Here is a 15,518-nt window from a genome sequence, read left to right on the forward strand (position 1 = left end):
TAATATTAGTATTATCGCTAGAATTGACACATGAATTCAGCCATGTCACAGGATACAAAATCAACATACAAAAATCTGTCTCATTTCTATACAGCAATAATGAAGCAACAGAAAGAGTAATCAAGGAATGCATCCTATTTCAACTGGCCAAAACCAAAACTTACCCAGGAATAAACCCAATCAAAGATCTGTACTCTGAAAACTATAGAAAACTCATGAAGGAAATGGAAGATGACACAAAGAAATGGAAAAACATTCCATGCTCATAGACCTATATTATTAAAATGTCTATACTACCAAAAGCAAGCCACACATTAATGCAATCCATATCAAAGTACTACCAGTATTTTTCAAGAGCTAGAATACACAATTCTAAAATTTGTATGAAACCACAAAAGACACTGAATAGCCAAAGGAATCTTGAAAAAGAAAAGCAAAGTTGGAAGCATCACAATTCCGGACTTTTAAGTTATATCACAAAGCTATAGTCATCAAGATGTATATTACTGGCCCAAAAACAGACACAGATCAATGCAACAGAATAGAAAACCCAGAAATGAGATCTATATGCCCACAACTATATGGTCAATTCATCTTCAAAAGAGCAGGAAAGAATATCCAATGGAAAAAAAAAAAGATAGATTATTCAACAAATAGTGTTGGGAAAACTGGAAAGCCACATGCAGAAGAATGAACTGGATCACTTTCTTACACCATACTCAAAATTAAAAATGAATGAAAGACCTAAATGTGAAATAAGGAACCATCAAAATCCTAGAGGAGAACACAGGCAGCAACTTCTTTGACCTTGCTAGTAGCAACTTCTTACTAGACATGTCTCCGGAAGCAAGGGAAACAAAAGCAAAAATGAACTACTGGGATTTCATCAAGAGAAAAAGCTTCTGCACTACAAATAAAATAATCAACAAAAGTAAAAGTGGGAGAAGATATTTGCAAATGACATATTTGATAAAAGGTTAGTATCCCAAACCTACAAAGAACTTATGAAACTCAACACCCAAGAAATAATCTAGTTAAGAAATGGGCAGAAGACATGAATAGACATTTTTCTAAAATAGACATACAGATGACTAACAGACACATGAAAAGATGCTCAACATCACTCATCATCAGGGAAATACAAATCAAAACTACAATGAGATACCACCTCACACCTCTCAGAATGGCTAACATTAACAAAGCAAAAGCAACGGTTGTTGGCAAGGATATGGAAAAAGAGAAACACTGTTACACTGTTGTTGGGAATACAAATTGGTTCAGCCACTCCCGAAAACAGTATGGAAGTTTCCTCAAATAGTTAAAAATAGAATCCTACTACCCAACAAATGTACTAATAAGTGTTTACCCAAGGGATACAAAAAAACTCATTCAAAGAGGCAAATGCCCTCCCATGTTTATAGCAGCATTGGCAACAATAGCCAAATTATGGAAAGAGTCCAAATGTCCATCAACTGATGAAAGGATGAAGAAAATGTGACACGTGTGTGTGTGTGTGTGTGTGTGTGTGTGTGTGTGTGTGTAATGAAATATTACTCACCTATAAAAAAAAAGAATGAAATCTTGCCATTTGCAGTGACATGGATGGAACTAAGGTGTATTATGCTGAGTGAAATAAGTCAGTCAGAGAAAGACAAATATCATATGATTTCAGTCATATGTGGAATTTAAGAAACAAAGTAGATGAAATGAGGGAAGGAAGAAAAATAGAGAGGAAGGGAAACCATAAGGGACTCTTTGCTATAGAGAACAAACTGAGGTTTGCGGGAGGAGAGGTGGACAGGGGATGGGCTAAATGGGTGATGGGCATTAAGGAGAGCACTTGTGTTTATCACGGAGTGTTATATGTAAGGGATGAATCACTAAATTCTACTCTGAAGCCAATATTACACTATATGTTAACTAAGTAGAATGTAAATAAAAACTTGAAACCAAAAAAAAGCATCAATCACACAATTATTTTCTTTTTTCATTTTAGAAATTTGCAATGTAAAAATAATTTGATACATAAATAACAGAATATATTACATTACTAAGATAAAGTTGGTCATTCAGTAAACTCATTAACAGTAATTCATCAAAAGTGTTAAAAGTAGTATCACCAAATAAAGAAGTATAGGGTAATACACACAGTGTCTTAAGTTCAACTAAATGACTCATTGTAAATATATATTACAGAAGGAAAATATATTCTCATGTTTATTTTGTTTTTAATTCATTCTGGCTCATGCTCTCTTGTACAAAATATATATATCTGAAGTTGATAGTCTATTTTTTCCTGTCTTCTGAAATATCCAATCCATTTTTTATGGAACTATACAAATACTTCATTGACTTTGCTTTCCTTTCTTATTTTGAGGCTTAAAATTATCATCAGGATCCTGGGAACTCATTGAAAGTTTTGCAAAGAGCTGGAAAGCTACATGAAGAAACTATAATTTAATATTTTTCTAAAAGGCTATTCAGAATATGTGATGCTAACTTTAAATACATTTTATAATTCCTTTATTTTCAAAAAAAACAAACTTCTCAGAAGATCTTTTAAGTACAAAAATTGGCTTCACTTTCACATTTGGAAAAATATTATAATTCTTTTTTTTTAATGTTTATTTATTTTCAAGAGAGGCAGAGAAAGAGTGCAAGCAGGGGAGGGGCAGAGAGAGAGAGAGAGAGAGACAGAGGTAGACACAGAATCCAAAACAGGCTTTAGGTTCAGAGCTATCAACACAGAGCCCGATGTGGGGCTTGAACTCATGAACCAGGAGATCATGACCTGAGCCAAAGTCGGATGCTTAACCAACTGAGCCACACAGGCTCAGAAAAATTATTGAAAAATTGTAATTCTATATTAGAAGTGGAATAGCAAACATGTCATAATCTTACATTCTCTTTAATATTGGAGAACAGCATTGTTTAATATAGGGCAGAATATACTTTTTTTTAGATAAATATTGTGTGGCTAGGGGGGCAATGGGATTGTGTATTAATGGAAAGAGTGTGATTTTATAGCTTTATTTGTGATTATGTAATTACTATTTATTTTCTTCCTGGCACTAAGCTTGAATGAAATGTGGTTTCTGGGTTAGGATACAAATCTGTACAGTACAAAGATGAGACCAGTATAATAAAGTTTCAAAGGCAGAAACAGTTCAGATAACAGTATCTGTTCAGGGTAATTTTATTTGTTCTTTCAAGAAATGTACACATTTTACCATGGAAATCTCAGGAAAAGGGTTGGCTGATATCAAACTCATAACAGTCTCAAAATATCCATTTTGAATCCAGAAATGTTCAGTTTCTGACTTCTTTCTGTTGTCTCCAAAGTCAACTGTAAGTGCAGAGCATATCGCAGGGGACATTGATTCTGACTGGATTTATGTCAGTTCTGATTTTCTGGCACCCATTCCATACTTGTTAAATAATAGCGACTATCACTCCTCCTTTTAGAAAGAGTGTTTATATTGCAAGTTGTAAAGAAGTATTTTCAAATAGGGGAACCTGGGTGGCTCAGTCGGTTAAGCGTCTGACTCTTGATTTTGGCTTATGTCATGATCTCACAGTTCGTGGGATTGAGCCCCATTGTTGGGGTCTGTGATGACAGCATGGAGCCTGCTTGGGATTCTCTCTCTCCCTCTCTCTCTCCCTCCCTCTCTCTCTCTCTCCTTCCCTCTCTCTCTCCCTCCCTCCCCCTGCTTGTGGTCTCTGCCTGTCTCTCAAGATAAATAAATAAACATTTTTTAAAGAATTATTTTGAAATAACATATTAGATATACACTTGAAAGGAGTTAAATGAAGACTACGTATAAATAGCCCTTTGGTAATATAAGAACTAATACAGGCTATCCCCACATTTATACCTGAAAACATATACCTGTATAAACTCAAGATACAAAATTTCTAACTAGAATTCACAGGGAAGATAAATATTAACCACACAATAATTTTATACAGAAAATAAAATATTTGTGTAAAATCTGAAATCAATCACCTAAATAGCAACACAAAAAAATATTTCTTCAGGGAAGAACTACAGTAATCTCCACATTTAAAACCATCCCTTTCCAAATGTGGTCAAAGATACTGTAATGGTTCTGTATGGTGACAGAGGAGAGCTACATATTTGTTGAGCATAGCATAAACTGTTGAATCACTATGTTGTACACCTGAAACTAACGTAACATTGTCAACTATACTAAAAAATAGAAATTGCATATAGAAGCACAATGGGATATTTTCTGGCCATAAGAAAGGCGGGCATCCTGTTACATGTGACAACATGGATAGACCTTCAGTGCATTTTATGCCAAGTGATACAAATCAGACAGAGGAAGACAAATTCTGTATGATCATCAGTGTATGCTATCACTTATTGGTAAAAAAAAAATCATAAAACAGAGTAAAATGGTGGTTACCAGTTAATGAGGGGTGGGGTTATAGGGCATATGTTATTCAGGGGTACGAACTTGCAATAAATAGTAAATAATACCTAAAGACCTAATTTACAGTACAGCAAATAGAAAATAATGTTGTATTATAATCATCAAATGTGTTATGAGACTAGAACTTAATTATTCTAACCACTAAAAAGAAATTATAATTATGTAACATGATTGGTGTTAATTACATCTACAATGGCAATCATGTTATAATATATAAATGTATCAAGTTAACATGTATATGCCTTAAATTTAGTGTTATGTATCAAATATATTTCAATTAAAAATAAATAAATAAAACCATCCCTTTCCAGGTTATGTTCTATTTCTGAACAAATATTAATTTTAATCCAGAAATGTCTTTCAAATATTCCAAAGGATTATGCTTCATTTTTATTATAAATTATCATTTAACACTTCTCAATAATTTTCTTTAATTTTATTTTTCTGTGAATCTAATAAAATTATGGGAAATTTTATCATTTATGAATATTACTTTTCATTGACAAATACGCATGTTCTAAGAGCATTTTAATTCACTGATGTTCATTGTTTCCTATTGAAAATTCATTCCATCATACAGGGGATTTTAAAAATCCATATGAGAAATAAATGTTAAAACTAATGCTTTTGCCAATTGGAAAAAGGCATAAATAAGTTCTTACTCAATGTTATTTCTTTAAATACATTCATTTATAATCAGAGCACAATAATTAAGTAAATCATGTTTCTTAATAAGGCTCCGCAGGATCCAGAGCAATGAAGTGAATACAGAAAAAATGGCTGTGTCAGATCACAGAATTCATCCCCATATTTTGTCTTTTTGTGGTTAAAACCTATCAAGTTTCCAGTTAGCATACTGATAGACAACTAAAGACTTTACAAACCTTTAGCTCCCTGAATGTGTTTAAAAATATTTCAATCAGTCTTAGATTAGGTGTTTTTCATTAAAAGGAGAGCTCTTTTTGTTTATGTTGATCTCTGACTCCACACACAACTTTTGTGGGCACCAATGATCTCTGATACAAGAGGGACTCACAAAAATGCCTTCTCTACCTTGTGCCTGATGCAGATCCCAAACAAGAACAAAAGCAAGCACAATGTCCTTGTAATTGTTGTTAAACCCATTGTTCTTAAAAATGTGTGGCTGACATCAAGGGTCAGTGTTTGAAAAATATGTTTCTGTGTCACCTTCGGCAACAACATATGAATCAAAACTTTTCTTCTAACTTTCTAGTAGCATAATGCCAACATCACATGAATACACATAAATTTTGATATAAACTAAGTAGCAAAGGCAAGTACAGAAGAATTTAAGAGTCTTTAAATAAATGAATTCCACAAAACTATAATGGCTAAAACACTGAGGGAATGAAGGCATAGGTGATGCCTGTTCATTGGCTAACAGACATATGAAAAAATGCTCAACATCACTCATTACCAGGGAAATACAAATCAAAACCACAATGAAATACCACCTCACACCTGTCAGAATGGATACAATTAACAACTCAGGAAATAAAAGATGTTGGGAAGGATGAAGAGAAAGGGGTACACTTTTGTACTGCTGGTGGGAATGCAAACAGGTGCAGCCACTCTGGAAAACAGTATGGAGGTTCCTCAAGAAATTAAAACTAAAACTACCCTACTACCCTAGCAATTTCACTACTAGGTATTTATCCAAAGGGTACAAAAGTACTCATTCAAAGGGGCACATACACTCCATTGTTTATAGCAGCACTATCAGCAATAGCCAAATTATGGAAAGAGCCCAAATGTCCATCGACTGACGACTGGATAAAGAAGATGTGGTATGTATATACGATGGAATATTACCTGGCAATCAAAAAGAATGAAATCTTGCCATTTGCAATGGATGGAGCTACAGTGTATTACACTAAGCCAACTACATCATTCAGAGAAAGATGAATACCATATGATTTCACTCAGATGTGGAATTTAAGAAACAAAACAGATGAACATAGGGGAAGGGAAGAAAACATAAGATCAAAAGAGAGAGAGGCAAACCATAAGAGACTCTTAAATACAGAGAAGAAACTGAAGGTTGCTGGAGGAGCAGTGGGTGGGCGGTGGGCTAGATAGGTGATGGGCATTAAGGAGGACACTTGTTGGGATGAGCACTGGGTGTTATATGTAAGTGATGAATCACTAAATTCTACTTCTGAAACAAAAAAAAGCAATATATATATATATATATATATATATATATATATAATTTAAGAAACATATATATATATATGTAATTTAAGAAACAAAACAAATGAACATATGGGGGGGGGAAATAAAGGACAAAGGAGAGACGAAACAAACCATAAGAGGCTCTTAAAGACAGAGAACAAACTGGGAGTTGATGAAGGGAGGTGGGTGGGAGGATGGGCTAGATAGGTGATAGGCATTATGAGGGTATTTGTTATGATGTACACTGGGTATTGTATGTAAGTGATGGATCACTGAATTCTACTCCTGAAACCAATATTGCACTGCATGTAAACTAATCAGAATTTAAATAAAAATTTAATTTATATATTCACATATATATGTGTGTGTATATATATATATGTGTGTATATACATATATATATATATTTCCTGAAGATCTTAAATGACCAGAGAGCATGTTTTTAGTTACAAAAATAACATCCTGAATAACTTAGGTTAATACATTCAAAATCTAAATAAGCAGACATTTATTTGAGAAAGCATAAATTAACATAACTGTATGAAAAAAATACACACACACACACACACACACACACACACACACTCTGCAAAGGCCAGTAGCTGTGAAAAAAAATGTGTAAGATTTATCAAAGAAAACAACCAGTAATAGCTTCTAGGCTACATAATTCTACTGCAGAGTTATGTCAAATTCTGAATGCAAACTCTAATTTGCAGTGTATAAATACTATTAACTATAAAGAAATTAAAACTCCAATTTTTTTGTGCCCAATCTGATAAAAAAACACATAGAAAGTAAAATTTGAAATGACATTTAATGTATGAAAAAGAATCTACAATTTATTAGAATTCAATAGCATTTAAAAGCGTCATCAATTAAAATGAAAGAGAAATTCAAAGATGGTTTAATTTGAGGAAATACATCCATAAATCTATATGATTTATATATTTTTCTATTTTGCCAATGAAAAAACTGAGACTCATAAATTTAAATATAATACCAAAGGTTGCACACCCAGACCAGAATTGTAATTTTAAAATCTATACTCTTAGCAAATAATGCTACCTCCACAGGATAACAACACAATAAAACAGAAAGAAATTCTATAAAAGGTTACATACACACACACACACACACACATACACACAAAACACACAAATCAAAATTAGGAGCAAGCAATGTAGTATGCAGGCTAAGTTACTGTAATTGGGTATCTATTTAATTCCAATACTCTTAGAGAATGAAGCAAAATGAGAAACAGATTGAGTTACATGATTCCCAGCTTCTGATAAAAGGAAACTTGAGTTGTACAAAAAAAATGCAGGTGAGGATGTAGTGGAAACTATGAACCACAGCCCCCCAAAAATCAGTTTGCATATTTTTGTTAATATTCTGTAAGTCACCCAGTCAAGCTAATTAACATTTCTGGTTCTCACATAATTTCCATTTTGTGTGTGTGTTATGTGTAGTGAGAACACCTGATATTATTGTTTTAGCACATTTGTAATATTCAATACGTTATTAATCACGGTCGTCATGCAGTACCTTGGATCTCTAATGCAACCTTCGTAACTGCAGCTTTGCACCCTTTGACCCATTTCCCCCATTTCCCATTTCCCCCATCTCCTCGCCCTTGGTAACCGCTTTTCTACTCTCTGATTCTATGTGTTCAACACTTTTTAGATTCCACATATAAGAGAGATCACACAGTTTTTCTTTCTTTTTCTGGCTTACTTCACTTAGCGTAGTGTTGTTGTCCAGGTTCATCCAGGTTGCTGAATTTGGCGGGAAACTTCTTTTTTAGTATACACACGGAATGGGATATTAAATATCCCTATTTCTCTACTCGTCCATCAGTGAACATTTAGGTTATTCCCATATCTTGGCTATTGTATATAATGCTGTAGTGGGCATGGGAATGAAGATATCTTTTTGAGGTACTGATTTCTTTCCTTGGATATATACCCATAAGTGGATTGCTGGATTGTATGGTACTTCTGATTTCAGTTTTTTGACGAAACTCCATACTATTTTCCATAATGGCTGCACCAATTTACATTCCCACCAACAGTGTACAAGGGTTCCCTTTCATCCACATCCTCACCAAGTTATTTTCTTTTGCCTCTGTGATAGTGTGGAAATCTTTTATGGGTTCTTCTCCATCCGTACTGCTATCTCCACTCCAGTCCAACATTTCAAATTATGGAGGTATGTGACTGTGTTTAGATGCATCTTAGGGGTGAGGATAAACAGAATCAGAGTGATATTATTTGAAATTAATAAAATTTGGGGCACCTGGGCAGCTCAGTCAGTTAAGCATCTGACTTTCTATTTGGTTCAGGTCATGATCTCACAGTTTGTGAATTCGAGCTCCACATTGGGCTCTATACTGGTGGTGCGGTGCCTGCTTGGGATACTCTCTCTTCCTTTCTCTCTGCCCACCCTTGCTCTCTCTCTTTCTGTTCCTCAAAAAATAAACTAAAATTTTTTTAATTAATTTTTTAAATTAATTTTTTAATTTAATGGGTTTTAATTATAGACCACTGTTGTGTAAATCATTTAAGATAAGTCTAGGGTATATTCCTTTGAATTTGGATTTACCAACTGCAAAATAAACACTTTCTAAGGTCCTTTCCATTGCTCTCTATCTTTGGTCCCGCAAGTCCCTTCTAAGATTTGGGATTGCATTACATATTACATGCAAACTCTGTGGAAAATGGTCTATTCATGGTCCATGATCACAACTATGAATCTCATATTAACGTGGTTATATAAAATATATTAGCTTTAAAAATCATCTAAAATGTCAATCAATAGTCTTTGAATAAAGTTGATCAACCTTCCAAATAATCATTCTGTGTTTGTGATCAAATGATAAACTTTCAAAAAATGGGGGGCCAGGGGGGAGAAAGTAATACACTACAGGGACCTAGAAGCATTTGGTCTTTGTAATTTTGATTTTATGGGTTAGGAAAACAGAAAAAAAAATGTACAGTTAAGTTACTGATTGAAGACAGACAGATATGCTTATTTACCTATACAAATTCAGAATCTGGAATTTCAAAACTGCAAACTGTTGTTTTTTTTAATTTTTTTTAATATTTGTTCATTTTTGAGAGACAGAGAGTAAGTGGGGGAGGGGCAGAGAAAGAGGGAGACACAGAATCTGAAGTAGGTTCCAGGCTCAGGCCTGTCAGCGCAGAGCCTGACACGGGCTTGAACCCACAAACTGTGAGATCATGGTCTGAGCTGAAGTCGGATGCTTAACTGGCTGAGTCATTCAGGCACTGCTGTAAACTGTTTTTTTTTTTTTTAATTTTGGTTTCTTGAATGTATACACTTGGACCAATTTATGCACATCCATTATTGAATACATTCGGAGAACAGAGGAGAAATTAAATTTTTTCTTATATAAAGGAAATGTATGTTTTTAAGTTTATTTATTTTAAGAGAGAGAGAGAGAGGGAGAGAGAAAATATGCAAGCAGGAGAAGGGCAAAGAGAGGGAAAGAGAGAGAGAGAGAATCCCAAACAGTCTCTGTACTGCCAGTGCAGAATCTGATGCAGGGCTCAAACCCACAAACCGTGAGATCATGACCTTAGCCAAAATCAAGAGACAGATATTTAACTGACTGAGACACCCAGGCGTCCCTAAAGGAAATATATTTTGTTTGTTTTAATATAATACAAGTCGATTTGAAGAATTTATTCGGCTCTTAACATAGAAAACAATCTGTTGTCAATTTGACCTCAAACGTAGGAAGTCAGAAAGATTTAAAAACTAGTTCATCGTTGGTAGTTTCTTCCTTGCTTTTTCTAAAACAGAGATGCTATTAAATAGAGTTTCCTGCACTTCCTAAGTCAGTCAACCAAAGGCATGCTTCTAATGTAAATGACGGTTGAAAGATTAGAAATGATACTGAACTGAGTTTTACATTTCCCATGTCTCTTGGCCTTTGGCACTGTGTAGGAATGACATTCACAATTTTCTGTACTGCTTTCCACAGCAGTTAGCAAAATGCTGTACTTGCTTTGCCTTGACAATCCATCAGAACAGGATTATTTTAAATTCTTCTTGCCTCTCTTTCCACACACACTTGAACACAAATGATCTTTATTCCCCGAGATATTACTTTAAGTAAAGGCTCCTTCTTGACATACTAATATAGATGTTGTACAGAGAATCTGAGCAACATGAAACGTAATCATTGTTTATTCACAAAGGATCATTTTCTTAAATATTTTACCTTCCATATTCAATGCATATTAAGTTATTTTTTTGCAGATTGTGGGAGAATATGATAAATTGATCAACCTCAAACCTATCTTCTCATTCAAAAGTAAGTTCACATGCAGGGACTCTTACTGAAGGGAAACCTTGCTGAAGGGTGTGATGTATTAGAGGTATGCACTAATTTTGATTACTCCTTTTCAAGTGTTCTTAATAGCCTCCAATGAAAAGAATGAGACACGGATATTGAATACCAAGGTAGGATTTACTTTGTACCTGAAGCGAGTTTCAGAGGAAAGCGTATTCAGTTAAGTAAACAGGGAGTGGGTATGAGGAAGACAGAGATATGGAAGTAGTTCAGTTGAAAGAAAACTATAATTAGCTCTTAATTACATGGGGGTCGATTAACTTACTCAAGGTCATGTTAAACATCCTTATTTGGACTATGCTAGAAGGAGTGGATTGGGATTATGGGGGGTGGGAGGGAATCCAGAAGGAACCATGCTCTGACGCTGGCCATAGGCTGGTGTAAGGCAACAGAGGTGAGGCTTCAAAAACAGGGCTGCTGGGAGGCAGCTTTACACTCCTTCTTCCACCAGTTGTCGTCTTCATGCACATTGCCTAATGTCAGAGCACTAGCTTATCATTAATTTGCAAATCAATTTACTTTTGAGTAATAAAATTGACCTAGTTGTGTTATTAAAAGTGATATGATAACATAGGTTTTCATTTTTTAAATGTTTATTTTTGAGACAGAGAGAGAGAGACAGAGGGAAAGAGAGAGAGAGAGAGAGAGAGAGAGAGAGATTGAGAGCACGAGCACGGGAGGGGCAGAGAGAGAGGGAGGCACAGAATCCAAAGCAGACTTCAGGCTCTGAGCTGTCAGCACGATCTGTGAGATCATAATCTGAGCCAAAGATAGACACTTAACTGACTGAGCCACCCAGGCGCCCCAGTTTTCATTTTTAAATTGTCTTAAATATTACCTAATGAGTAATGACCAATATAAATAGTATAATTAAAGTTCAAAAGTTTTATAATCACTATACTGTACACCTGAAAATAATATTACACTGTATATCAACTAACTGGAATTTAAACAAAACAAAACAAAACAAAACATTTTACCTACAATAAAATCGTTATCATGGTATACCATGTTTAAGAAAATACATAATTTAGGGGTGCCTGGGGTGCTCAGTCAGTTGAGTGTCTGACTTCAGCTCAGGTCTTGATTCTAATGGTTTGTGAGTTTGAGCCCCACGTCGGGCTCTGTGCTGACAGTGCAGAGTCTGATCAGTTCCTCTGTGCTCCCCTCAACTGCCCCTTCCCCTCCTCTTTCTCTCTCAAAAACAAAAACAAAAAATTAAAAAGAAAATACATAATTCGTATCAAATGGACTTCATTTTAACTAATATATTTCCTGTCCATGTATCCATTATTGATTTTTTCAGAAAAAAGTACAAAAATCAATGGTCTTCATTAAGAAACCACAATAATAATTATTAAATTATAAGATTCATATGCTTATAAAATATATGATAAATGATGATAATGCTCTTTAAAATAATCTTTCACTTAAAGGAATATGTATTCCCTACATATCCTTCCTCATCTAAAGTTATGAAGAACTGAAACAAGGAGCTATAGAGATATTTTTGAAGGCATAAACAGTACCTCAAACATGTAAGTAATATTGTGTGAACTACAACAGATAATCTGCAAAAGGTCAAATTTTATATAATAACACATACGGAGTTAAATGTATTTCATTATTTTATTATTATACACCAAACCAACAAAAATAAAGATTTAAGGACTCTAGACCTAATCAAAAGAAAGTTTAATTAATTAAACTATTCTGTAGGAAAATTTTCTCACAAACACACACAGTATATAAAAGTTTCTTACTAATTGCCCAGTTTCACATCTGATCAAACTCTTTTCTCACTCACTGCTTTACCACTGACTTGCTCCAAAAGAAAAAAAGAATGTCAAACACATTTTAGACACAGTAATTTATAAAAGACATTTCTTTAGATTTTTTATATATGGTGAACATGTAGAAAAGAAGCATCCAACTCTTACTATCAAGATAAATAGAAATCCCCGTAGAAAAATGTCGCTTGCTAAAATAATTTAGACTAAAAAAAAAAAAAAATACTTCATTTACAATGTAATAAATGAAGTAAATGAAGTAATACATGAAGTAAACTTCATTTTAATGCTAACATTTATTGCAAAACATTTTAATACAGAAAACAAATGTAAAACTATAAATAAATGTTTATCACTTACCTCTCTTAACGTTTCTGCTTGTACTTGTGGACTTATCTGAAGGACATGGGCAACGTCCTTCACATTTGACTGAGATCTGTTTTCCAAAGACACATGCCTGATATTCTAGTTTGCACTGCATACAAAGAGAAAAGAAAATAGTTATTTAGATACATTTAGTTAAATCAATACAAAGTCACATGCTATTTGATTCTATTACACATGCTACGGAAAAAGGCAAACGAATAGCATGGAATGAAGAACATTACACCTGATTTCAAATCTATAAGTTCTAACTTCTAACCGTGGTATCTGGAGCTAATTTCTTAAATGTTATGAACTTCGATTTTTTTCATATGAGTAATTGGGATAATAACATGGAATCTACTGAGTTTGAAAAATCAAATAGGTAGTTTTCCTAGAACAACAGTTACCATGAACTGAGCTCTCAGTAAATGTAACACAAGCTGAATGAAATTAAACTCAAACAATCAAAATTATTATGGCACATGAAGTTCTGAGGGTTTTTTTGGGTTTTTTTGTTTCGTTTTTACTTTAGTTTAGCTTAGTTTTGTTTTGCTTTTCTTTGTAAACATTACTCTGTAAAATTTTAAGCCTAAGTACCTTAACTCATTCTTAATATTTCATAACTGCATAATTTGACATGATTTAAAAAATTGTAAGCCTACTCCATCTTATAAGAGGCAATAATTACTTTCCTACTTTAAAAGAAATAGATCTTGCTAATTCTGAAGTAATGTGATTTCTTTAGTGGCTACGCCCATAATTTACTCAGTGCAAATTATTTTAAAATTAAATAGGGCAGACTTTCTGGCTCCAATCGACAAATGCACCAGTGACTAATTTAATTCAGCTTCAACTGATACGAAGAAGAACTGAATACACCCAATGACTAATCAGATTACTCATATCTGTACAACATTTTTTTTTGTCAAATAACTCTCTACTGGACAGGCGAAATTCAAAACTAGACTTTCAAAAAATGAGTAAAAATTATTACACTTGGAATTTATTTGTAGTGGCTTAGTGGGCCTTTTTTAGAGGAATAAACTCCTTCAAAGAAATTATTTTTTATTGTTCAATGTTTCAGTAATTTAAGGAAATGATTTTGACTTATAAAATCTCAATGGATTTTAAATATAATTAAAATGCCCAATAGCTAATCAAAAGTAGAAAAAAGTAAAAATTATGAGCACTTTAATGAAAGCCAGATAAGTTATTTAAACTTTGAGACTTCAAATTTATATATATATATATATATATATATATATATATATATATATATATTGCTGTAACTTCTTTTAACATAATATTTCAGAATTCGGAATCTGGTCATATGAAAATTCTGACTTATGACACAATTTAAGAAAAGTTCAAGAACAATTGTAAATGTGAGCAGACAAAGCCAAAAGTCAATATTAATTATAGCTAATATTGAATTTTAAAATATGAAAATGTTAGCTCCCTTCAAAGATGTGTTACACCATACCCCTTTACATTCTAAATGTGGTTTATTTTAAAAGTGCTTTTTTTATTTGAAGAAAATGAAAGCCAGAAAAATAAGTGAATGAACAACAGAAATACATGAGTTGTTAGTTTAAAAAGGTTTTACCTCTTAGATAACTTTCTTTGACATAACACAAACTTCAAAGCTGTCTAAAATTTGCGTATGATGAAATTATAGTTTTGAAAAGGAATTACTTTATAAATAAAACAATTTCTTCTTCAGAATGATTTTACCAAACTTTTTTTTTCTGTATGCATTTCTGCAAAGACCAACAGAATCAGAAAGATAGCAAATCCACCCATGCTCATAGTTACAAGAATCTAGCTTCCTGGGGCGCCTGGGTGGCTCAGTTGGTTAAGCAGCCAACTTCGGCGAGGATCATGATTACGCTGTCTGCGAGTTCGAGCCCCGCGTTGGGCTCTGTGCTGACAGCTCAGAGCCTGGAGCCTGTTTCAGATTCTGTGTCTCCCTCTCTCTGACTCTCCCCCATTCATGCTCTGTCTCTCTCTGTCTCAAAAATAAAGAAACGTTAAAAAATAAATAATAAAAAAAAAAGAATCTAGCTTCCTGTAATTGAAAAGCCATTTAGTTTTATTTCCTTATGGATTGATTTTGAAATAAAAATATCTTCATAAAGAATTTTATTCAAAGAATATTAGGACATTAAAAGCACTATTTTAAAATATTTTTTTAGCTACATCTACTGATTGGATTTCTAATTAATGACATTCAATTTACTTAATTATCACAAACCTGAAATATTTATAAAGGTATAAGTGAAGTGAAATATCACATAAAGGGCATGCTCATTAGTTTATAATTACCAAAAA

The 15,518-nt window shown here is 33.5% G+C and overlaps 1 protein-coding gene across 1 annotated transcript in view; it reads right to left on the reverse strand.

Annotated features, from left to right (window-relative positions):
- The window catches only part of SPOCK3 (SPARC (osteonectin), cwcv and kazal like domains proteoglycan 3), a 487,010-nt gene that overhangs the window by 139,156 nt on the left and 332,336 nt on the right, over window positions 1-15,518 (reverse strand). The window contains 1 exon segment of the mRNA XM_049631295.1: window positions 13,182-13,296. Coding sequence (XP_049487252.1) covers window positions 13,182-13,296 — 115 coding nt within the window.

The sequence above is a fragment of the Panthera uncia genome, chromosome B1, assembly GCF_023721935.1.
Source record: "Panthera uncia isolate 11264 chromosome B1, Puncia_PCG_1.0, whole genome shotgun sequence".
NCBI classification, from domain to species: Eukaryota; Metazoa; Chordata; class Mammalia; order Carnivora; family Felidae; genus Panthera; species Panthera uncia.